The 25192-nt window shown below is 42.6% G+C and overlaps 1 protein-coding gene and 1 non-coding gene across 2 annotated transcripts in view; both read right to left on the bottom strand.

Annotated features, from left to right (window-relative positions):
- PDLIM1 (PDZ and LIM domain 1) overlaps positions 1–25192 on the bottom strand; it is a 60291-nt gene that overhangs the window by 27626 nt on the left and 7473 nt on the right. Inside the window, exons 2-4 of the mRNA XM_017518010.2 lie at positions 11931–12082; positions 9280–9364; positions 4414–4613 (exon numbers count right to left, since the gene is read on the bottom strand). Of these exons, the coding sequence (XP_017373499.1) occupies positions 4414–4613; positions 9280–9364; positions 11931–12082 (437 nt within the window). The remainder of the gene's footprint in view (positions 1–4413; positions 4614–9279; positions 9365–11930; positions 12083–25192) is intronic.
- Positions 18572–18678, bottom strand: LOC119469447. The gene has a single exon (XR_005198245.1). It is a non-coding gene; the product is annotated as a U6 spliceosomal RNA (small nuclear RNA).

Genomic DNA, 25192 nt, shown 5'->3' with positions numbered 1-25192 from the left:
AAAAAAAAAAAAAAAAAACATGAAAAATCTTTGCAGAGATGGAAACATTCAGTATCTGGAGTGTATTGATGTCAATATCCTGGTTTTGTTACTATTGTGTTTTCAAGATGTTACCATTGAGGGAAATTGGTATAGGATATAGGGGATCTCTCTGTATTATTTCCTACAACTGCAAGTGAATCTACAATTATCTCAAAATAAAAATTTTAATTAATTTTAAGAAATCTTTTCCCCAAATGGTGGAAGTTAAGTGCTAACTGGAAACAACGTAGAGGAATACTTGTTTTTTATGTCGGTAGGGGTAAAGGAGGTAGTCAGGCTCAGAAAAATCTTTCCTGTCTCATATCCCAAGAAAGGAGATGTCCCAGCCTGATTACCCCAATGTTCCCATTTTGGGAAACCTATGTAATCATTTTCAGAAGGGAAGCCTGGCCTGTATGCTTCCCAAGTTTTGGTCTTCAAAGGCACACATGTTAGTCCTGCAATAGGAAACCAGGGGAGTAATTATGGGCACCAGGAGAAGAAAGAGGAACACCCATACATCAGAGCCAGTTTTCTGTGGGTGGTGGCAAGTTGAGCTAGAGGGGCAAGCAGCCTTCATCATAGAGGTGTACTTCTGATTCAGCTCTGAAGAAGCCAGGGTTGATATCATCCTTGTGATAACATTTGAATAGAAAATGATGTATCCTTTTGTTTCCAGGGCAGCTGCTTAGAAATCTCCCTCATGAATGTGTGGGAGAGCTATTATTACCTAGGGCCTAGGGTGTTGGTTACAGGAGCTCTCCAATCATTCCACAAAGGAGAACACCACCCCATCAGTAAGTGGATTAGCTGTGTGGGCTGGCTGAATTTAAGCTATGACACTGGGAAAGAAAGAAGTATACCAGTCAGCCATAGAAAAGTCTTCTCTATTACATTTGTCTATGTGCCTCCACACTTCTGTAGTCATCAGTTCTCAGAAGTGATGAGGATGGAGTTCCTCATAGACAGTAAAGTCAGGAATAATTAGCATTTACTAAGCATCTACCAGGGGTCAGGCACTGTGCTGAGTGCTCTGTGCACATCCCATTGCATTGTCTCAACAACCTGGTGTTAAAGGAGTTAGTATTATTTCCAACTTAGAGCTCAGGAGACTGAGTTTCAGAGATGTTACGTGGTTTTCCCAAGGTCACACAGCTAGTAAGAGGCAGAGCTGGAATTCAAGGCTCAGGACCCTCTATCTACAAGGCCTTTAGGAAGTATCAGGCAATATCATATAAACAATGAAATCTGGGTTCTGAATTTTCTGATTTTGACCAGGTCCTCTCAACTCAATTAAGAGAGATTAGAGGAAAGGTGCTAGCTTTCTGCTTCATCTACCTGGTACACAGTAGGCACTCAATAAATGATTATTATGCTGAACTGACCTAGAGGAAAAAGGCAGCTGAGGATCTCCCCCTTCACTGCATGCACTGAGAGGAAGAGCAGTAGAGAAACCCCCTCACCTGCCATGCCAATTGGCAATGCTATCTCTGTTCTTAGCTGACAGGGACACAGCTCTACATGTAAAGACCTACAAGACAGATAGCCACAGACACATCACAATGCCTAGAAGAGCATAGGACAAAGAAACCCAGGGAAAGCCCCAGAGAATGCGTGATGACCTCAGATGCAAAGTATGTAGTGAGCCAATTCTGAAACCTCAGCAAATTTCACAGACAAAACAGTGGGAGGGAGTGAGCACTTGGGACTTGTGTTGACTGAGCAAGCAAAGTTACCCGGTGACTGCTGGGCTCACAGGAGAATCTTTCTTTGTGGGAATGCACTAGAAATACACCAGCAAGCTGAGACGCCCCTCCCCATACAGGCAGCATGGCCAGTTAGGCAGCTCCTCTGCCTTAGGCTGTTGGTATTCCCACTGTTTCTGGATTCATCCTCAAAGTGTGTGGAATGGAACAGAAATGGGATGCTCTCTGCTGAGAAAATCTGCAAAGAGACAAATTCTGATATTCGGAAACTACTGCAGCCGAAGAGTCTGGTCCAGGGGCTGGAGGAAAGGCTTGCATAGCCGCCTGGCAGCTTCAGACTGGGGGAGGGAGCAGGCAGGGAACATGAGAGAAGAAAGACATTAATGAAGGAAAAATAGCCAAGGCCATACTAAAAATACTTCCCAGGCACATAGTTCTCCCAATGCATAGCAGCTCTTTCAATTAAGGATGTGTCATTTCCTGGGTTATTAAGTCCAGATCATGGAACATTCCACTCTGGGACAGTAAAAGAGGGTCACGTTCTCAGCCTCCCCAGCACCAAAGCAGCTAAAAACAAGGATCACAGCCCCAGTGTTTCCACCACTCCTGAGCTGCTTGGAAGCTTCCCTTCAGGATGTGTCTGTGGAATGCCTACAGGGCCCAGTATGACATTATTTCTCAGGTATCTCAGATGTCCCCACGGTCACTTGGAAGGGCATCATCATCTCAAGCCAGTAAGCCCTTTCAAGAAACACAATTTGGGGGGAGAAGAAGTATTGGTGGCCACTTTGCCTTGGTTACTATGATAAATGACCAGTAACCTTTAACATATTCTAAAGCTGAAGTCACATGGAAAAGTCTGCCCTACTAGACTCGAAGAAATGCTAAAAGAAATCTTAGTGTCCTCTCAGTGTCAGGCACAGGAATCCACATGCCATGGGTGCCCAATAACGTCTGTCTCTCTTTGGGGAGGGGAGGGGAGACTATATGCATGAATAGCCAAGGATCCCTTCAGAGGAGTTGCTACAACAGCCCTTTCCAAACATTTAAGTAGTTTGGAACCTCTGGTATCTTAACCTCTCCTAACCTGCAATTTAATTACCATGACAGTTAAGCAGGTTCTTGTTAAAGGTGAATTAGGGAGAAACTGAATGGCAAAGTGGGTTTCAGAGTCAATACAAAAATTGAGGATTCCAAGTGGGAAAGATTCTCAGAGCTCAGGCAAGTCTGGAGCACACAGTGCTTTCCAACAAAATTTAAATGTCACCAATACTCAAAATTCAGGAGATTTCAGATAAAAAGAGGCTTTCCAACTTCTGTTTTAATGGAAATAATCAGCAAAAATAGGACCTGCATGTAGCATGTGGCTGGAGCTGAGGAGCGGCGTCCCCTCTGCACGCTCCAGTTGCCACCCCCACCCCCACTCCCACCCGACACCCTTGTTTACACTCAGAGCTCTGCCTCGGTTCCTCATCCTGCCTGCCACTTTTGAGTATTTGAGTGGGCAATTCCTATCCTAGTTCATCCCCTTTACACCCACAGAGAAGTGGCCCCATCTCTAACCCATTCGCAAACCCAGTTCCTTTGCTGGTATTCCCAGTGTTTCTAGATTCATCCTCATAGAGTCTGAGATGGAGCATACACTGGGCCCCTCTGCTGGGCAATCAGGAGACTCCAACAAAGACTCAAAAGGTTTGGTGTCTCATGCCTGTAATCCCAGAACTTTCGGAGTCTGAAGTGGTAGGATCGCTTCAGCCCAGGAGTTCAAGACCAGCCTGGGCAACATGATGAGACCCCAATCTCTACAAAAAAATTAAAACCTAGCCAAGTGTGGTGGTGCACACCTGTAGTACCAGCTACTTAGGAGGCTGAAGTGGGAGGACCATTTGAATCCAGGAAGTCGAGGCTGCAGGGAGCCATGATCGAGCCACTGCACTCCAGCCTGGGTGACAGAGGAAAACTTTGTCTCAAAAAAAATAAATAAATAAGACTCAAAGGCAGCTGCATCCAAATGATCTGTGACAAAAGAGGACAGTCCCCAGCAAGGTACTTCCTTAGACGCATCTCCCCTTTCCACTGGCAGCCCTACCTCTCTCCCAGTTAAGCCTGCCTCTGTCCCCAGATCAGAGCCTATTCCTAAGGACAAGCATTTATATTTTCAGAGACCTCTCTTTTTTCATGACTTCTGGTCCACTCTGAGGTAAAAGCAAACACTGCTTCACCAAAACTGTGTGGCATGAAGTATTTCTCCCTTGCTTAATTCAGACCACGAACACAAGCACGGACTACTCTAGATTCTCGCAAGCACTCCCTGACTAATAGTACTGAAGCATTTCTTGAGAAGCAGCAGCCCTGTCAAGGAAGGACTGTGGTCAATTAGAAGATGATGACCACAGAAATCAGGACATAAATAAAAACAGTTCTGGAGGATTAGCTGATTTGTTTGTGCCTGACACAATGCTGGGCATTTGACATGTTAATTCTTACCTTTACAGCCACCCTACAAAGCAGCAGATATTGTCCCCTTTGTATAGATGAAGAAAATGAACACGGAAGTGTTCTGCTAATGTAGTCATTTTTCTCCCTGCGGTAGTGGCTGAACCCTCTTCCACCTGCCTGGGCAGCCCTGGTCCTGATGTGAAAAGCCCCTCCCAGGACTGGCTCAGAGGACTCCTGGACTACTTACGGTCTGCTGTTCACCTCCACCCCACTGGCAGCAGTCTTTGACTCCAGGGCGTTGTTGAAGTTGGAGATATTTTCAGAAGAGTAGAGTCCAGCTGGGTTGTTGTACTGGTTTGTGATGACCCTGGCGGTAGTGCCGGAGGCGGGTGAGGCGGTAAAGGGCATGGCACTTCGGTTGTGGGCGCTTCCTATGTGCAGGACCTCCTGCAGGCAGGGATCAGAGGAGAAATCAAGGGGGACATCCAATGCACATCCCTTGATGGGCAATGCAGGCTGAGTGCCAGTGAGAGGGTGTTTCTGCTGCTAAGATGGCCCTAGTTCAACCCAAACTTTAGCTATGGGGCTCTGGCACACCCACTGACATGGGCAATGACTGGGGCAGTTCTTCACAATGGACACCTGTGCAAGTTCACACCCCCTGAATCATCTCTGCCTTCTGATTCTTGAGGCCCAGCAAAGGCTACCCTCTGGGCACCCTTAGGCAGGACAGCCCTTGATGCTTTGGGCTGTAAGATTCAAGTCAGAGATAAAACAGGCTTTCAGGGCACATACCAAAGGGATTAAAGCACTAGGTGGAGAGGAACATGCAGTCACTTTGGTCAGTGCAATTCAGGGGATGATAAAAGGTGGAGATACATTCTCCAGAAGTGAGCAAGTTAGACCAGCAAGATAAGAGGGTATGGTGTCACAAGGGAAGCAGCTGCTGACTAGGCAGAGATGGTCTCAGTCTCCTGCAGAACAAGGGTAAAGGGAATTAAGGATCTATTGTTTCTTATGGGAGAAAGACAAGGCTAATCAGATAAAAGGTCAGGGAATACCTGTAACAGGGGCGGTACCCAGCAGAGCTGCAGAAAAGGACTTTGAGTTCCTTGTGTTCTCATTCCGCACTTTCTGTAATTTGAGAAAGTACCCTCCACCCCAACCCTAGACCTGCTAGGAGTCAGGTGAATAATTACTACAAACAGAGCTCCTTTACAAACCCCTAAAACCACTTTTGAAATTAACATTCTTGTTTTCTAAAACTACAGCTTTTCTACTTTTTCTTACGCCCTGCCAGCGTCACAGCTTTTCTGATGGCCCAATTACCAAGGTCCTTTCTATGAGTATCTGGATCAACCCATGGCTTCTAGGCAATGCATGCTCTGTGCAGCCTGATGAACTCAAAATGTGTCTTAGTGTCTGGGTTTGCCAGAAAAATCTTTCTGAACTCTGGTCTCTTCCTTAAACACCCAGGCTCAGAACAGGTGCCACTCAAAAAGTTCCTGTCGTCTATTGCACTTCCTTTTTTTTCTCTCCTTTTTTGTTAAATCTTCAAGTCTTTTATGCTTTCTTTAAAAACATTCATGAAAACTAACAGCTTTATTGCATAACTAACTTAAAAGACAACAACCTGAAAATATTTTTATGTTTAATATTTTTTTTTTTGGCTGGGTGCAGTGGCTCACATTTGTAATCCCAACACTTTGGGAGTCCAAAGCAGGAGGATTGCTTGAGCCCAGGAGTTCGAGAACAGCCTGGGCAACATAGTAAGACCCCATCCCTAAAGAAAAGGTAGACAGGCATGATGGTGCATGCCTGTAATCCCATCTACTTGAGAGGCTGAGGCAGGAGGATTGTGTAAGCCCAAGAGATGGAGGCTGCAGTGAGCCATATCACACTACCGCATGTCATCCTGGGTGACAAAGCAAGACTCTCATCTCTAAAAAAACAAACAGGCCAGGCGTGGTGGATCATGCCTGTAATCACAGCACTTTGGGAGACCAAGGCAGGAGGATCACCTGAGGACAGGAGTTCGAGACCAGCCTGGCCAACATGGTGAAACCCCTTATCTACTAAAATACAAAAATTAGCTAGGCATGGTGGCACGTGCCTGTAATCCCAGCTACTCAGAGGCTAAGGCAAGAAAATCACTTGAACCCAGAAGGCGGAAGTTGCAGTGAGCCAGGATCTCGCCACTTCACTCCAGCCTGGGCAACGGAGTGAGACTCTGTCTCAAAAAAATAAAAAATAAAACAACAACACAAAACTTCAGCAGTTATCAATGAGTAGTTAAGTAAATTTTATGGCACAGCTACCCAAAGAAATCATACATACTAATTAAAGGCCATGGTCATGAAGACAGAGCAAATTTACAGATGGGTGGCCTGGGACCCTTGCCTGCATACCGCAGTCAGGGTGGTCATTCTTTCTTCTTCTCTCCATCTCCACGACAATTCCTAGGAGCAGCAGAGGATGCAGAGACCCAGGGAAGAGTCTTTCTTTTTCTGTCTCAGCTCAGTTTTTCCCTGCAGTTTCCTGTTTGGCCATTAGAAAGGGATACCCCTCTGAGACCATTTTTTATCTTTAAAGTGAAGAAGATAAAACCTTCACAAGGACTTTGTGTGAGTTACTAGAGTGTCAAGTACAGTGCCTGGCCTATGAGACATATGCAAGCAGCGTCTGTTCCCTTCTCCCTCCACAGAAATACATTTCCAATTAGAATAGAAGTCAATGGGAAATTCAGGTTGAAAATTCTGATTTCACTTTATAAAGAATCTTTCAAGAATGTATCTGGTTTGTACATAAAAGGAATATCTCTACCCTCGTCTGAATACTGACTGGTCTTTCCAGAAAGCAGGCAGATTCAGGGCTTGCTTTTGGAAGGGATGATGTAATTGTTTGGGCTTTGTATTTATCAGTCTCCAAGGAAACTCAATAATGAGGAAATACAAACTAGGTGTGTAACTATGCTGACCTCAGATAAGCCGGGGTGTTGGTTGGCATTACATGAACCAACAGATCTTTTTATGACAGATGAACTCTGCTCTTACTCATTTGTCCTCTACTTTAGAATGGCTGGAAGTAAAAAACTCTGGAAAAATGATGATGAGAAGTTTTTCTTACAGTAATAAAGCATTACTGGAATCACCAGAAAAATATTAGGTTTTAAAGTATTTGAGAATTTCTGTCATCTGAAGAGAACTATCCAAAAATGTAATACAGGTAACTGGTTTATAGATTTAAAATAAAAATTCAAATATACTACAAATGAAAACTATAACTGAAATTGACATAATTACCTTATTTACATGAAAATGAGGATTTCAGATAGATCATGTTAAAATGAAATCATTCCTTGTATGTTATAAAATATGTCAAAAGAAAAATTTAGCAATTAAAATTTAACATTTATAATACATTTAATGAAGTAGCTGAGAACTCCCAAGGAAACTGAAATTAACTGTGGCATGTTTTAAATTAGTTTGCACAACTGCCGGGGTATAGACCAAGTACCATTTTACAAACTTTCCTGAGAGGAGTTGTATAGAATAATATGTTCACGTCAGTTTTGAAATGATGCAAAATGATCCTTAATGTGACTCTTGGGATTTTTAATAATTATTTTTACTATCTTAATGGAAAAAATTTTGTGACTGCATTTTTGAAATTTTAATGGATTCTATTTGAGAATATATGATTTATATCCAACCACCCAATTAACACACTAATATACCAAGTGAGTTCAACTTCATACAAGTTTCTGTTTTATGTATAAAAGATAGCTAGCTAGCCAGGCTTGGTGGCTCACACCTATAATTCCAGCACTTTGGGAGGCTGAGGTGGGCAGATCACCTGAGGTCGGGAGTTCGAGAACAGCCTGACCAACACAGAGAAACACCGTCTCTACTAAAAATACAAAATTAGTTGGGCATGGTGGTGTATGCCTGTAATCCCAGCTACTCGGTTGGCTGAGGCAGGAGAATCACTTAAACCTGGGAGGTGGAGGTTGCAGTAAGCCAAGATTACACCGTTGCACTCCAGCCTGGGCAATAAGAGCAAAACTCCAACTCAAAAAAAAAAAAAAAAAAGGTAGCTAGCTATATATTGAATTTTAATTATGTCTTAACTCATCATAACAACTAAATAGTATCCCAGATTTTAAAAAAATAAGTTAAATTCCAAATCTTCAACTTGAGTTAAATGCATAACCATCACAAACCAGTCTAAAATTTTCAAAAGGCATTATCAATTTATTTATTAATTTGTTGTTTAATAATTTATTAATGTATCCAACAGACACACACTTTGTGTCAGGTAGCATGTTGGGTGTAAGGAATTTTACAAAAGATATTCTAAACATCTTTGTTTGTCTCTTATTTCAAAATAATACCCATGCATTGTAGGTAATTTAGAAGATGTATATAAGGCAGAAAGAAATACAATCACCTATAATTTAAGTACTGAGAGATTTATTTACAAATATGGGATCTTAGGGCAGTCTACTGTCCTGAGAAATTCTGTCTGGCTGACACACTGTACACCATGTACTGCTTTTTTTATATTAATTGCTACTTTAGTAATTTTAAAGTCTCACTAGAAGTTTCACTGTAACAAAAATAGAGATTTCCACTCCATGGCTCATGGAAACCAGACGGGCATACAATGGGGAGAAGCAGAGCTTCCTATTACATATTCCCCTATTTCTTCTAGACTCTAGACCTCTAGACCTAAACTTATTTTCATCCCTGTCATGATTCATTTGTTGCCGAAATCCATAATGAGCTGAATAGCTCCCTGACTTCACTGTGATCCGGCCAACCCTTCCCACGCAGGAAGGCTTCCACTGGCTTTCCTTATCGCCTTCCGACCCCCTGCTTCCAGCCCAGGACACAGCGTCACTGCCCTGGGGTTTTCCAGCCCTTTCCTCCTGCAGTTCCCTTACGGGAAGGACTGAACAAGAGCCAGATAACCAGCAGTGACAGTGGAGGGCTGTCCCTGCAGTCTTATCCCCAGGCCTCCAGGGCAGGAAAAACAGGAATGTGCTGAGCAGTGCCATGAATGGTAAAGTGCTGGGTGGTGAGAGCAGCAGCCACCATCAGCAAGGACTTACCTGGGGTTCAGAGGCTAAATTCATCTTGTATGGATGACGCTTCCCTTCTTCCGTCACCAGAGGAGACCACACTTTATGTTCAGATCTGCAACAGATTAACAAAGCTGCTGTTTCACTCATGCTAAATAAATACTAAAGAGAAACTGGAAAATTGCCCCCTCTTTCCTGGACTAGCCTCTGAACTAGCACCCTCCCGTCAGCCCTACCTTCCATTTGCCACCAGGTTAATTTTTTAAACACCCCAATGTGGGGCCAGGAGTGGTGGTTCCCACCTGTAATCCCAGCACTTTGGGAGGCCGAGGCAGGTGGATCACCTGAGGTCCGGAGTTCAAGACCAGGCTGACCAACATAGTGAAACTCTGTCTCTATTATTAATAAATAAATAAATACCCCAATCTGATAACATCCATAGCTGATGGCTCCCCAGCATACCCCCAAGGGGCTTCCCAAGCACTTCATCCCCCCTCACCACACTCTGAATAGCTGCCACCAGCAGCGTGGCCCTCCTCCGTGTTCCTGAGCATGACTCACACTGCCCTATCTCTGCTCAGAGTAGAATGGGCTTCTCCTCTGTTGCAACCCAGTGTGTTTGCTCCAGAACAAATAACCAATATATTTGTGAAGCTTATTTGACCCACATGAAAATAATGCCTCTTGGCTGGGCGTGGTGGCTGATGCCTATAATCCCAACACTTTGGGAGGCCAAAGAGGGTGAATCACTTAAGGTCTGGAGTTCAACACCAGCCTGGCCAACATGGTGAAACCCCATCTCTACTAAAAATACAAAAATAAGCCAGGTGTGGTGGCACACGCCTGTAATCCCAGCTACTTGGGAGACTGTGCAGGAGAATCGCTTAAACCCGAGGCGAAGGTTGCAGTGAACTGAGATCACGCCACTGCACTTCAGCCTGAGTGGCAGAGGGAGACTTTATTTGAAAAAAAAAAAGAAAAGAATGCCTTTTTTACACTTATAAACTATTTTCTTTGTACCAGTCACAGAGCAATGATTTTACTTGAGTCTCAGTTTTCACTAGTATAGTTGTTTCCTCTCTTGCAGGTAGAACATATTTATTCTTTATTTATTTATTTTTTTAAGACAGAGTCTCACTGTCAGCAGGCTGGAGTGCAATGAATGGTGTGATCTCAGCTCACTGCAACCTCTGCCTCCCAGGCTCAAGCGATTCTCCTGCCTCAGCCTCCCGAGCAGCTGGGATTACAGGCACCTGCCACCCTGTGCCTGACTAATTTTTTTGTATTTTTGTAGAGACAGAGTTTCACCATGTGAGCCAGGCTGGTCTTGAACTCCTAACCTCAGGTGACCCACCTGCCTCCGCCTCCCAAAGTGCTGGGATTACAGGCGTGAGCCACTGTGCCCAACCATACTTATCTACATACTTCACAGATGAGAATCTAAGCAAAGGATTCATGACAAAGAGCTGCGGCAGCTAAGGTTAGTGAAATAACAGATGATTAGAATGAAACATCTAAACTCGATGCAGTAGGAAACAGGGAGCCACTGAGGGTTGAACCAAATCACTTCTGAAATCCTGCCTTTCCAAGGCTAAACAAAAGAGGAATGGAAATTCTACCCTAATTACAACTCTGGAGGTGCTGTCCTCACTCACTCTTTTATCCCCAGCTCTCCCTGCTTGTCAACTTAAAGTTACACTCACCACTCTGCTGCTAATGCGTTGAAGTTTTTCTCTGTTATTGCAATCTCCTGGCATAGTACCCTCTGCTCAGCATAAAGCAGTAAGAGCAGCATCCTAAGGACATTTTTTTTTTTATTTTTATTTTTTAGATGGAGTTTCATTCTGTCGCTGGAGTGAAGTGGCACTATCTTGGCTCACTGTAACCTCTGCCTCCTGGGTTTAACTGATTCTCCTGCCTCAGCCTCACAACTAGCTGGAACTACAGGTGCATGCCACCACACCCGACTCATTTTTGAATTTTTAATAGAGACAAGTTTTCACAATGCTGGCCAGGCTGGTCTCAAACTCCAGACCTCAAGTGATTCCCTCTCCTCAGCCTCCCAAAGTGCTGGGATTATAGGCAGAGCCATCACACCTGGCCAGGACATTTTACTTACTCAAAATTTTAGTTAGTTGAGTTGGATCAAGTGAAAATGCAGATATCTTATTGAAAGAAGCCCACATCATAAGAAGCACTGTGAAAATTAGAGGGGGGCCCAGGCACGGTGGCTCACGCCTATAATCCCAGCACTTTGATAGGCCAAGGTAGGTGGATCACCTGAGGTCAGGAGTTCGAGGCCATCCTGGCCAACATGGTGAAATCCCATCTCTACTAAGAATACAAAAATTAGCCAGGTGTGGTGGCGCACATCTGTAAAACCAGCTACTCAGAAGGCTGAGGCAAGAGAAACACTTGAACCCAGGAGGCCAAGGTTGCAGTGAGCTGAGATTGCACCACTGCACTCCAGCCTCAGCAACAGAGTGAGACTCTGTCTCAAAAATAATAATAATAATAATAATAACAGAGGGGAAATAAGCAATCTAAAGTTCAAATGCCACAAACTTATACATGGCACTGAGCTAGGAGGCCTGGGGGATTCTGAGATAGGGAAGGCAGTCCCTCCCCACAAACAGCTTCTGGTCAATCAGAAATAAACAAAACATTTCCATAGGCTTCACCTGGCTACAGTGAGAGTCATGTTGTCTACACAGCCTTTGATTCTGTTCTGAGCTTCCAAGTGCGTCATATTGCTAGTATTCTCCCCATCAATGGCTGTGATTACATCTCCAATACATAAATCAGCTAGAGCTGCCTTGCTTCCAGGAGTGACCTAGGAAAAAAAAAAAAGGAGAGCAGGCTAGTTACTATTTGTCTCCAAACCACTAAGTTACCACCAGGTTAAGTATTCACTGATATGGAGCAAAGAGCCCTGAAAAAGAAAAGAGGGCTGAAATCATAAGCTTAAATAATAACAATCATTTGTGTTATCATCTACCAAGAGTGCTTTTCTAATATCGTCTTATTGTATCCTTATAGCAACCTTGTGAGAAAGGAGGACAAATAGCAGTCCCCATTTCAGAGACCAGGAACTGAGGCTTAGAAAGACCTGTGACTTACCCAGGATCACCCAACTAGTATATTATTATATTACTAATCCTCCAACTAGTGTATTACTGAGCCAGAACACAAACCCTGAACAGATCTGATGTCCTTCCCACTGAACCATATTTGCTTCCTTAATATTACTTAACAATTATAATTTTTAAAAACACACGCACATTTAGAGAACATTATGATAATATTCCTATTTCTTTAAAAATCTTAATAATGTTATATATGCAAAAGAAAGTAGAAACACTGCACACTAAACTGTTCACAGTTATACAGTTTTGCAATGTTTCTTACAATAATACTGAATTACTTTTTAATTTAAAAATTGTTAGTCAGGCATGGTAGCTCATGCCTGTAATCCCAGCACTTTGGATCCAACGTGGGTGGATCACCTGAGGTCAGGAATTTGAGAGCAACGTGGCCACCATGGTGAAATCTCATCTCTAAAAATATAAAAAAATTATTTGGGTGTGATCTCAGCTACTCAGGAGGCTGGCACAGGAGGATCGCTTGAACCCAGGGGGTGGAGGTTGCAGTAAGCTAAGATTTCAGCACTGTACCACAGCAGGCAACAGAAAAAGATGCTGTCTTAAAAAATAATAATAATAAAAAAATAAAATTTTAAAAAACTTGTTAAAAGCAATCAAGGATATGCTAAAGTGTGGTGGTATAGGTTTATACTGGTTTACTCTCCCAGAATGATTAGGGTCATCCTCTATAGGTGGCTGGTTTTCTGCAGGCTATGCTTCTTCTTTTTTTTTTTTTTTTTTTTTTTTTTTTTTTTTTTTTTTTTTTTTTTTTTTTTTTTTTTTTTTTTTTGAGACAGAGTCTCTCTCTGTTGCTCAGGCTGGAGTACAGTGGCACGATTTCAGCTCACTGCAACTTCTGCCTCCTGGGTTCAAGCAATTCTCCTGCCTCAGCCTCCTGAGTAGTTGGGACTACAGATGCTCACCACCACATCCGGCCAATTTTTATATTTTTAGTAGAGATGGGGTTTCACCATGTTGACCAGGATGGTCTCGATCTCTTGACCTCATGATCTGCCCACCTCAGCCTCCTAAAGTGCTGGGATTACTGGCATGAGCCACTGTGTTGGGAGCTGATGCTTCTCAATCCAGTGGTTCCAAATTGATAGATGACTGATGCTTGGGGGAAGCCAATCAATAATTGCCATAGGTCCTTAAATTCACCTGCCTATGGAGAAAAAAATGACGACACAATACATATCACTGATGTACAACTATTTCTCAAGAGAATACAGATGCTGTTATGACGAACAAGATCCAAACTCATTTTGAAATAGTACTCACTTCAGAGTACTATTTCTAACCAAGGTATCTGGTTAGGTTTTCTAAACCAAGATATACTAAAAACATTACTATCATCATCCCAGGGTAAGTTCACATTTTTTCCACATTACAAGACCTTCCTGGATAGGAATTCCAAGCCCCTCAGGAGCAAGGTGGCACTAACACCCCCAGGCTTCCAGTCCCCACAGGACTCTAGCCACCCTTTGGAGAAAGAAGGCCCTTGACTCTTGGGATCCAATTGAGGAAGATCTTGTGAACACCTGGTGTCTCCTCATGGCTGAACCACAGGTAGCAGGTTCTTCAAGGCACCAAACCAGGACACACAATTTGGGCTCTAAACCTCCATATCTGATGCTACAGTTTCCAATCAGCCCTCCACGCAGCTGGTGTGGTGCCACTATTACGGTGCATTCCCCATCAGCACTCTGACCCCATAAAATGAGGACAAAACAAGTTGATCCTTGAGGTCCCCTCTGGCCCGTACATACTATGACTTTATCAGGCAAAACTCTCCTGGAATGTGGCAGGATGTGGAAACCAATACTGAGATCCTGACCTCCCAACCCTTTCTGGCTTTCCCACCATTTGTTTACCAGAGATCTGGGTTTTAGGAAACGAAAGCCTCTTGATTCAAGGTTCCCATCTTCCCCTCATCCAGCCACTGAGACAGGACTTTTTATCCCGGCAAGCACAGGCCGCTCTTATTTCAGTCAACAGTGGGGAGTTAGCTTCTGAGTCATCCAGTGTGTGCAATAAAAAAACATTCCTCTCATTTTCCGACCTATCGTCCTGGGATGGCTGATCTGGCACATCTTCATATATATTTCACTGTTACTAAAGGACAACGCAGCCTCATTTTTTAAATGGCCATAAGCATCACTTTATTTGGGATTGGCAATGGTTCTTGACTGGCAAACTCTAACTCCAAGGAGAGCAGCCTGAATCAAGGAGAATAATGCCTGATTGAACTCATTTATCACGGCTAAATCTAGCAGTTTCAAAAAGCAGTCCCCTTCGAACAAAATCCAAAATCTTTAACAAGACAACTAAAGCCAATGCCTCCCTCCTCCCCACCCACATCATGCCTCTTCCCCACTGGGCTCCAGCTACAGGGCCACAAAACTTTCACACCTGCTTTTACCTCTGCCTGATTAACTTCTCCTCTTCCAGGTGTCTGCATAAACAACCCTTCTTCTTAAAGAGGCCTTCCCTGACCTCCAGTTTATACCCTCACAGTCATCCTTTTAATACACTTGGTTTTATTTCATGACACTGGTCATTCTGTGTTTGTAAACCTCTTTGGTGGGTTTGTTTGTTTAATGCTGAAAGATCTACTCAGCAGTAAGGTGCATGAGGGCAGGATTCTGTCTGCCTTCTCTGCTGTGATTTGCAAAAATTTTAACAGTAACCTCCAAACTGTCCTTGGTCATTCCTGGGCATCAACAAAGCTAACTTTGGGAGTGTAGTTTAAATGATAGACGCACTTTTCAAAACTAAACTGTCTTTGTATAACTAATGAAAGGCCACCAGGTTAGGAGGATGAGAGGGGCCGGAATTCTGCTAAGATGCAGGCATAGTTAAATGATTACCAGCTATTATTCCAGAGCTCACAATATTTGCAACTTCTCCATTGTAGAACCTAAGATTGAATAACATCCGTATTGTAGAACCTAAGATTGGCCTTTTGCAATGCCTTTCAGGCTTTTGTGTTTCTGACTACCAGATGCCCCCCAGCAAGAAGCAAACTCAACTCATTTTCCACACCCCTGTGATGGCATTCCCCGCCAATCAGCATTCACCTTCCCCAGCCCCCTGCCTGCCAAACTATCTTTGAAAAACCCTGGCCCTCAACTTTCATGGAGGCTGATTTGAGTAATAATAAAACTTTAGTCTTCCAGCTCCACGTGTATTAAACTTTCTCTAGTTCAATCCCATCTTGATAAATCAGCTGTATCTGGGCAATAGGCAAGAACCCATTAGGCAGTTACAATATCCTCAGGACTCAATAACTGGAACACAGTAGGTGCTCAATAAATATCCATATAATAAATGATTGGCTCTAAAACACCTAGTGTTGTTAAAAATGTAATCAGGCTGCTTCATTGTATCCTTTAAAATGTATTATTTCAAAAACATTAAAAATATTTTTATTTCAAAGATCAAATAATCACATTCCTCTACATTGCTGTCCTGAAGCATGACCACTGACAAAACTAAAATAATGAGATTGGAACTGGAGAGGTTGAGAAGATGAAAAAGAAGTTTCCTTTCACTTTTTTACACTGAACTGCTGAGAAGTCCAGAATCTCCAGCATTTGGTTCTACCCGCTTTGTGGAAGACACATTTCTGCTAAGTATATCCCAGCAGGTCCAGGACAAGCCAGAACCAGTCTTAGGAGCCCCACGCCTGAGTAATTGAGGTCTGGTCATCCTATCTTTCAGTCTAATTTCTTTCTTTCTTTCTTTTTTTTTTTTAAGCCAAACAGGTAAGAAGCCAAAGGAAATCTCAGAAAGTCACAAGACAACATCAGATAGGACTTGAAAGAAATTACACGTACAGATTAAGTTCACATTCTTTTATGAACTATCTTTTTTGTGGAAAAAAATGGATTTAAACAAATTATGGGATTTGCCTTTTCCAAAGTCCTTTCATATACAATCTCCTATTTGAGATAATATGATTACCTCACCACCCACATATTAAACTTTACAGATGAGGAAATTGATATTCAGATAAATTGTGAGTGAAAATTCCATTCCTTTTTGCTTGAGCACACTGCCACAGCAGAGGCTCCAAACTCAACTGTCGAAGCCAAAAAAAAAATCCAGGAGACTCATCTGCAGTGGCCTTCTACATAGGACCTTGAGTGTCACAAACTCCTGCTGCTGGCTGAGTGCCTCCCCACCACAGGATAGTCACTCCCCCGCCCTGTACTGATCTGGGGCCCAGTAACCCCACCCCTTATAAAATATGCAAATGATAACACAGAAGTCACAAGGACTACTGGAGAGAAGGCCTGTGCCTCCAACACTGGGTAGCTCCTGTCTTGAATGGTGGACTCCAATCCTTGCCACATACTATTTATCACAGTCATTATCATGACGACCACTATCAGTTAATGAGCATTCATGTACCAAGCATGACAAAGTTTTCAGCAAGGGTTAACTCACCAATATTCACATGATGCCACCAGACAGGCAATGTTACCTGCATCATTACAGATGATGAAATGGAGGAACAGGAGTTAAGCAGTTTGCCTGAGGTTGAACAGCTGGTGAGTGGCAGGCCACCAACTAGGCCATACTATCTGTTTTCATTTCCTCCTGACCATCAAGTTCCATCAGAACCAGCTTATAATGGAGTCAGCTTCAATTTCTTAAAAATGAAAAATTCTGGGCCAGGCATGGTGGCTCACACCTATAATCCCGGCACTGCGGGAGACCAACGTTAAGTGGCTCGCTTTCAGCTCTGGAGTTTGAGACTAGCCTGGGCAACATGGTGAAACCATGTTGCTACAAAATACAAAAAAAAAAAAGTGTGCCAGATGTGGTGTACATGCCTGTAATGCCAGTTACTCAGGAGGTTGAGATGGGAGGATGGCTTGTGCCCAGGAGGTGGAGGCTGCAGTGAGCTGAGATCGTGCCACCGAACTCCAGCCTGGGTGACAGGGTAAGACCTTGTCTCAGAAAAAGAAAAAAAATTATATACTCATCCCCATTAGTTCAATGAACATCCCATTGCCAGGCTTCTCCAGAGACCGTACAACTAGATCACACAATTCTTGTTGCATAAGAATAAATGGAGACAGGTACAGTGGCTCATGCCTATAATCCCAGCACTTTGGGAGGCCAAGGCGGGCAGATCACATGAGCTCAGGAGTTCGAGACCAGCCTGGCCAACATGGTGAAACTCTGTCTCTACTAAAAATACAAAAATTAGCCAGCTGTGGTGATGCATGCTGCCTGTAATCCCAATTACTCGGGGGACTGAGATAGGAGAATTATTGAACCCTGGAGGTGGAGGTTTCAGTGAGCTGAGATTGCACCACTGCACTCCAGCCTAGGCAACAGAGTAAAACAGTCTCAAAAAAAAAAAAAAAAAAAAAAAAAAAAAAAAAAAAAAAAAAAAAAATATATATATATATATATATATATATATAGTAAATGGGTTTAGGCATAACAATTTCCACTAGTGAACAATCTATCATTTTCTTCACAATTCATTCTTGTGTCTCTCACTCTTTGTCCCCACCAGCACCCCCAGGCAGACACTGCTTGTTTAGAGGCCAACCTGTTCTCTACTCCAAGTTCATAATGCATCTTTAAGACCTGTCCACTGCTGCCAGCCCTGAGCACATAAGAAGGTTTTTGAAGTCTAATTGCATTTCTAACTGGTGTAAATAAAGTAGGATGATGATGTAGCTCTGCCACTTTTTTCAACTTACATTTAAATAACTACATACCTACTATACAGAACTGGATGCATACCCATCAGCCATGACAAACAAAAAGATAGCCCTCCTTGGCCGGGTGCAGTGTTCACGCCTGTAATCCCAGCACTTTGGGAGGCTGAGGTGGGTGGATCACCTGAGGTCAGGAGTACGAGACCAGCCTGACCAACATGGAGAAACTGTCTCTACTAAAAATACAAAAATTAGCCAGGCGTGGTAGCACATGCCTGAAATCCCAGCTACTCGGAACGCTGGGACAGGAGAATCACTTGAACCCAGGAGGTGGAGGTTGTAGTGAGCTGAGATTGTGCCATTGCACTCAAGCCTGGGCAACAAGAGTGAAACTCCGTCTAAAAAAAAAAAAAAAAAAAAAAATCCTCCCCCCCCCTGCTAACACCCTTTTTTTTTTTTTTTTCCTTTTTTTTTTTTTTTTTTTTTTTTTTTTTTTTACATATGGAACACTTCACGAATTTGTGTGTCATCCTTGCGCAGGAGCCATGCTAATCTTCTCTGTATCCTTCCAATATGAGTATATGTGCTGCCAAAGTGAGCATCCCTCCCTCTCTCTCTGTTCATTCACTTATCAGACATCCTTATGTACATTCTGAAAGACATTGTAACTTGTTCATTAATATGTGGTTTCTGGAGTCAGATGGCCAGGGATCAAGGCCTGCTTGACTTGTAAGCTAAGTGTCCTTGGGCAGGATATTTTACCTCTGTGTAAACAAGGATTCAACAAGGATGAAAAGAACAGCTTTGACATCAGGCTATTGTGAGGATTACGTGAGGTGACTCAGGCAGGGTCCCCACTGTCAGGGCTCTAGAAATGTGAGCTATTATTTGTAGATTCCAGGAACCACACAAGGAACCAGAATGCAGCTGCGAAAAGGGTGGTGCCTGCCATCAAGGAGCTCAAATCTCCTGGGGGACAAGGCGATAGGAGCCTAAAGGTGGAATCACAGAACACTCCCTGGAGGAGGTGCTGCTTAAATCTGTGCAAAGCCACAACAGAAAAAAAGCAAGAGGAAAGAGCATGCCAGGTTACAAGAACAGCATGTGGACTGGTATGGATGAAATTTAGCAAGTGAAGGGAGAGGAAGAGGATGAGGCTGAAGATGTAAACACAGACTAGGAGACCAACAAAGAAATTTAAATATAGCATCTGACATTGACTGCCCAGTTAACTGCCAAGAAACAACCACTGAGCCTTAGCTCTGCTGAGATTAAGGTGACTGTATTTGACAGATACTCTCTAATAGCTGCTCAAAGAAGCAAACCCATTCAAGAGGTCACCCGTTCAGCCACTAGGCCAGCCATTCTGTGGCTAGCTTTCCCTAGTAGATCTTTCAGAAGGCAGTCCTACTTAAAATTGCATGTTCTACTGACAGCTAGATGGGATTCCTTTAACTCCCTGGCTCAAGATTGAAAGCTAGAGGCCCGTGAAATAGACTCAGCCCACAATCTTGTTTTTTCCTTACATTTAAATTACGTGCCATTATTTATATATCAGCAAATTTCACTCAAACCCCTAGATTCTCAGCTTCTTTTGAAAAATCAGAAAATCGGGCAATTCTGGGCCTAGATTCCCATATGGCAACAATCAGCATCAAATGAGGAGCCTCTGATCCTCTAGATGAAACACATGCTCTCCATCTAGCCACAGGTTCTACCATGCTCTACTGCCCTGGCCACAGAAACCCAGCACCTGTTACTACCATTTATCATCATTCTTGCAGTTATTAATTTTCAGCCTACCTCACCCTCTAGTCAAAACTCATTTATTATGGTATATAAGTTTCTAGCTATTTTTTCCCCATTCTAATATACACATATAATTAAACTTTATACCACCATGTAACTACCTTCTTGACTCTTCTAATACAGCATGGGGAAAAAATAATTGAGCAGAGCTTGCTGGGCGAGGCAATTCAAACCCCAACTCTAATGCTTTTCCTCTCTACTGCCTTAAAGAGTGTCAGTTTTTAAGGGAAATCATTTTGGAGGTCTGGTCCATCATCATTTGTTGATTCAACCAACACACTGAGCTCTGTATGCGACACGCTGGGCTGAGTCAGAGTTTACTGTGATTATTCAGAGGAGCAAAACGTTGTCCTTGTGCTAGGGAATATAATTTGCCTTCTGTAAAATTACTAAAGCAGAAATGAAAGCACCAAGAAAATGTAATTGTCAAACAAGACAAGCAAATTTCTTACGTAATTCTCACCAGCAAAGAAACAGTTTTGGTGGGCAAAGAAAGAAAACATAGCAGACATCCCATTCAGAGCCCACTGGGACTCAGAGATGAGGAAAAATACTCTTTACCAGGCAACTTCCTGCTGCAAACAGGCCGTATACTTCAATTCTAGGCAACATAAACCCAATGCCAGCTTCTTAAAAGTTTCATTTTTTAAAATGTTCTTTTACATATATAACATATACAGAATTTAACAAGAATGAGTAAGTGTAAACATATTAGTCCTTTTTAGTAAATTTTCTTTTTTAAAAAGCAAATTTTAGCCCAGGTACGGAGCTCACACCTGTAACCCCAGCTCTTTGGGAGACAAAGGTGCGTGGATCACTAGAGGTCAGGAGTTCGAGATCAGCCTGGCCAACATGTCAAAACCCCATCTCTACTAAAAATACAAAATATTTAGTGGGGCATGGTGGCAGGTGCCTGTAATCCCAGCTATTCAGGAGGCTGAGGGAGGAGAATCACTTGAACCCAGGAGGCAGAGGCTGCAGTGAGCCAAGATCACACCACTGCACTCCAGCCTGGGTGATAGAGCGAGACTCCATCTCAAAAAAAAAAGTTGTTTTTTTTTTTAACTCTTACGTTGCTCCTAGCCCCTTCATACAAATGAGTTTGTGACCACTGGCTCAGTTTAAAAGTTATGGAAAGCACAATTATGTGTAGAAATACTTTATGACTAGGATTACCAAATGTCCTAATTTGTCCAAAACAGCGACTTATTTTCCCAGCTTAATTATCAAGAGCACCCCATTTCATTCTCAGAAGTACTCCAGCCTGGATAATAATACTGTTGCCTTTTTGACAGATGTGGGGGTTTTAACCAAATATTTGTCAATGGTTTAAATGGTTCTAATGCAGAGGTTTTTGTTTTCTTTTGTTTTCTTTTTCTTGAGGGAAGAACTGTCTCTATTCAGAAGTTTTATTTGCGGACAGGACTACAGGTCAATTTCCTGAATTTTCATGGAACATTAACTTTCCTCCTTGGAGTTGGCACCTAAACCTCAGGCCAGAAATCAACCCCACTCACCAATACTCAGGCAACTGTGATATTTGCAAGGGTGAAGCAATGGTTTTGAAACAAGTTGGTCATCAGATCCCACGGGGGCAGGGATTAAAAATACAGGTAGAGGCCAGGCGCAGTGGCTCATGCCTGTAATCCCAGCACTTTCGGAGGCTGAGGCGGGCGGATCACCTGAGGTCAGGAGTTCGACACCAGCCTGACCAGCATGGAGAAACCCCATCTTTACTAAAAATACGAAATTAGCCGGACATTGTGGCACATGCCTGTAATCCCAGCTACTTGGGAGGCTGAGGCAGGAGAATCGCTTGAGCCTGGGAGGCAGAGGTTGTGGTGAGCCAAGATAGTGCCATAGTACTCCAGCCTGGGCAACAAGGGCGAAACTTCATCTTAAAAAAAAAAAAATAGAGCTCCATACCCCATCTCAGATCCACCAAAGACAGACTATACAGTGAGACCCAATAAGCCATACCTTTTTAAAGCTTCCCAGAAAATGTTAATGCTCAGCAGGTTTGGAAACACCAAGAGAGATGATAACTGTCGTTTCCCCTTTTCTCTCCCTGAATGCAGTTAAAGTCACCAGGTAGACAAAAAGCAATTAGACCCTAAAATCTCAGCTCCTCTAGAAACACCTTCAAGGGCAGAACTTATACTCCTTTAAAATACATAGAAAGTCCTTGAAAGGAATATCCATTAGAACAGTATTTCTCTATCTCTTACCAAAACAGACTTAAAAAAAAAAAAATAGGCCAGGCAGGGATGGCTCATGTCTGTAATCCCAGCACTTTGGGAGGCCACAGCAGGAGGATTGCTTAAGCCCAGGAGCTTAAACTAGCCTGGGTGACACAATCAAACCTGTCTCTACAATAAATTAAAAATTAGCCAGGCATGCAGTCCCAGCTACTCGGGGAGGCTGAGGTGGAAGGATTGCTTAAGCTGGGAGGAGGTCGAGGTTGCAGTTAGCTATGACAGCACCACTACGCTCCAGCTTGAGCATCAGAACAGGATGCTGTCTCAAACAAAAACAAACAAACAAACAAATACAACCCCTATAATGTTGGTTCACACTCCTGAAAATGCTATGCAAATGGAGCATTGCATAAGTAATTTTGTTGTTGTTTTTTTAAAATAGAGATGGGGTCTCACTGTGTTGGCCAGGGTGGTGTTGAGCTCCTGGCCTCAAGCAATCCTCACACCTCGGCCTTCCCAAGTGCTGGTTTCACAGGCATGAGCCACTGTGTCTATCCAGCAGAAGTATAATAATTCCAAACAAGATATCTAAACAACCTGTGGTTCCTATTTTCCCGTGGCCAGAAAACTCACAGCTAAATGTAGTGTGCAATTACAGAACGAGCTGATTTAAAGTTCCTGGCACATCTCTCCTCTTTCCTCTTCTATGTTCCACTTTTTTCTTAGCTCTTATGTGTGTTCTGGTGTTTTAAATATGGTAAATATGTTTTGGTGTTGTCAGTCGCCTTAAATCCATCCTACAAGTAAGTGAAAGAGACAGCCTAAATAATGACAGTTACAATTCAGCATTATATACATCTGGGATAAAGAAATGTGAGATTCAAGTTCAATCTCAATGCTATGTGACTTTAAGCATAATCTCCACTGATTTAATAGCTGTGTCAAGGTATTTGGGTACAAATTTAACGGATTCTAAACTGGGAATAAAGCAGAACCCAGTCCTGCAAAGAGGCCATTTAGATGTGGAATCTGAACTCTCTTTAGCCAGAATCTTCTGACTCAGTTTGTTTGTGGGCGGAGGTTATAGCACAGACCTCACAGCTGCACTATAGCTGCAAAAGCTCTATGTGCTTATACAGGGTGACCTGAAAACACAAAACTGTTTCAAAATGTTGTTGGTTAGTCTATAACCATTGACTCAGGGAAATAAGGCAATAAAATAGGGTAGGTGCTTGTAGATAAATTGCGCCTTAATCCATCACACTGCATGGTGCAAAAAGAAGTTATTAGTGCTAAGGGGTGACAGTTCAAAGAGACCTGCTATTCTCTCAGGGTGAAAGATCGACCACCATTTCTCAGATAAGAATATAATAAAGCAGGTAGCAAAATAGAATACCCTGACTAATTTCTTAAGAAGTCATCAGGGCCGAGCATGGTGGCTCATGTCTATAATCCCAGCAGTTTGGTAGGCTGAGATGGACAGATCACTTGAAGGGAGTTCGAGACCAGCCTATTCACCAAAATGGTGAAACCTCATCTCTACTAAAAATACAAAAATTAGCTGGGAGTGATGGCACATGCTTGTAATCCCAGCTGTTTGGGAGGCTGGGGTGGGAGGATCACTTGAACCCAGGAGGTGGAGGTTGCAATGAGCCAAGATCATGCCACTGTACTCCAGCCCAGATGACAGAGTAAGACTCCCGTCAAGAAGTCAAGTTCCTCAAAAGTTTTCAAACAAGCTCCTATGAACCCTACATGCTTTTAAATAGCTCCAACAGTTACCACCCATAACCCAAAGCCTAAACACTCATTAAACCTTGAGTGACTTACTCTCTTTGACTCTGTATCTTCATTTAGCAAATGAAATTTATAATGCATCAACCTCATTAGGTTGTTGGAAGGATTAAATGACATTGCATTTGTAAAGAGTTCAGAACAATGCCTGGCACTTAATAAACACTCAATATATAGTAGCTACCATTAATATGTGTTTAATAGTACCACTAGGCTCTCTCTATATATCACCTGAATCCTCACCACAACCTTTGAAGACAAGCACTATTATTCCCACATTGCAAATGAAGACACTGAATTTTCAGGAGTTAACCTGTTCAAGAACATACAAGCTAATAAATGGACAAGATAAGGTTTGAACCAGATCTAGCAGTTATCAAAATGTATTTTTCCCTTGACATTAAGATGTCTTTAATTCTTGATTTGTTAAAGTAAAGATAAGGCAAAAAGCACAAAGCAATGAAGTCCAAATAGTTCACTGCGATATAGTAAGTTGGGTTTAGAAATGCCACATGTGTGGAAAAAAGTCTAGAAAGGTTTACAGCCAGCTGTTCACTGTGTTTACCTCTGTAACGTAAGACTGGGGAAGGCTTTTACCTTATGCTTTCTGTAGGCTTATATTGTCTGATCTTTTAAACAATTATGTGGGCTTCTATGTAACCTTTATTGTAGCATGACATGCACACAGTACAAATAGTAACTATACAGCTGATTGAATTCTCACATACAGGGCACACCCAAGGAAACAGCATGAGATAAGGAAACAGAACATTACCTGAACTGCTAAACTTTCTCCCTTGTGCCCGTTTTCCATCACTGACCTCCTGGCAAAGGTCTGGCACAATCCTAACTACTAACGCTGTAGATTAATTCTGTCTAATTTTATGTAACTGGAATCACACAGTATTTGCTCTTTACTCTTAGGTATGGTCTTTTTCTCTCAATGTGTGTATGTGTGTTTCTGCTCCGTGTCACTGTGCATAGTTGTAACTTCCTTACTCTGGCTGTGATGTTTTATAGCATATAACTAGTTATCTATTCTATTGTTGTTAGCCATGTGAACCAATTCAAATCTGGGGCTATCATGAATAGTGTTGCTTGGAAAAATCTCAAACTTGTGCTTTAGCACTCATGTGGACCCAATTTCTATTGAGTATTTAACTAGGAGAACTGTTGGGTTATATGGTATGGGTATGTTCAGCTTCAGAAGCATGAGCATTTTTTATATTTTTTTTAAAGAAATGGCTGCAAACCATTTGCTGCATCAACCAAATTTAATCTATCTGTATGCATTTTCTTTTTTTTTTTTTTTTTT

The sequence above is a fragment of the Cebus imitator genome, unplaced genomic scaffold (assembly GCF_001604975.1).
Source record: "Cebus imitator isolate Cc_AM_T3 unplaced genomic scaffold, Cebus_imitator-1.0 Scaffold656, whole genome shotgun sequence".
NCBI lineage: Eukaryota > Metazoa > Chordata > Mammalia > Primates > Cebidae > Cebus > Cebus imitator.
The sequence above is the reverse complement of the archived record's forward strand: the minus strand, read 5'-3'. Positions and strand labels throughout refer to the sequence as shown.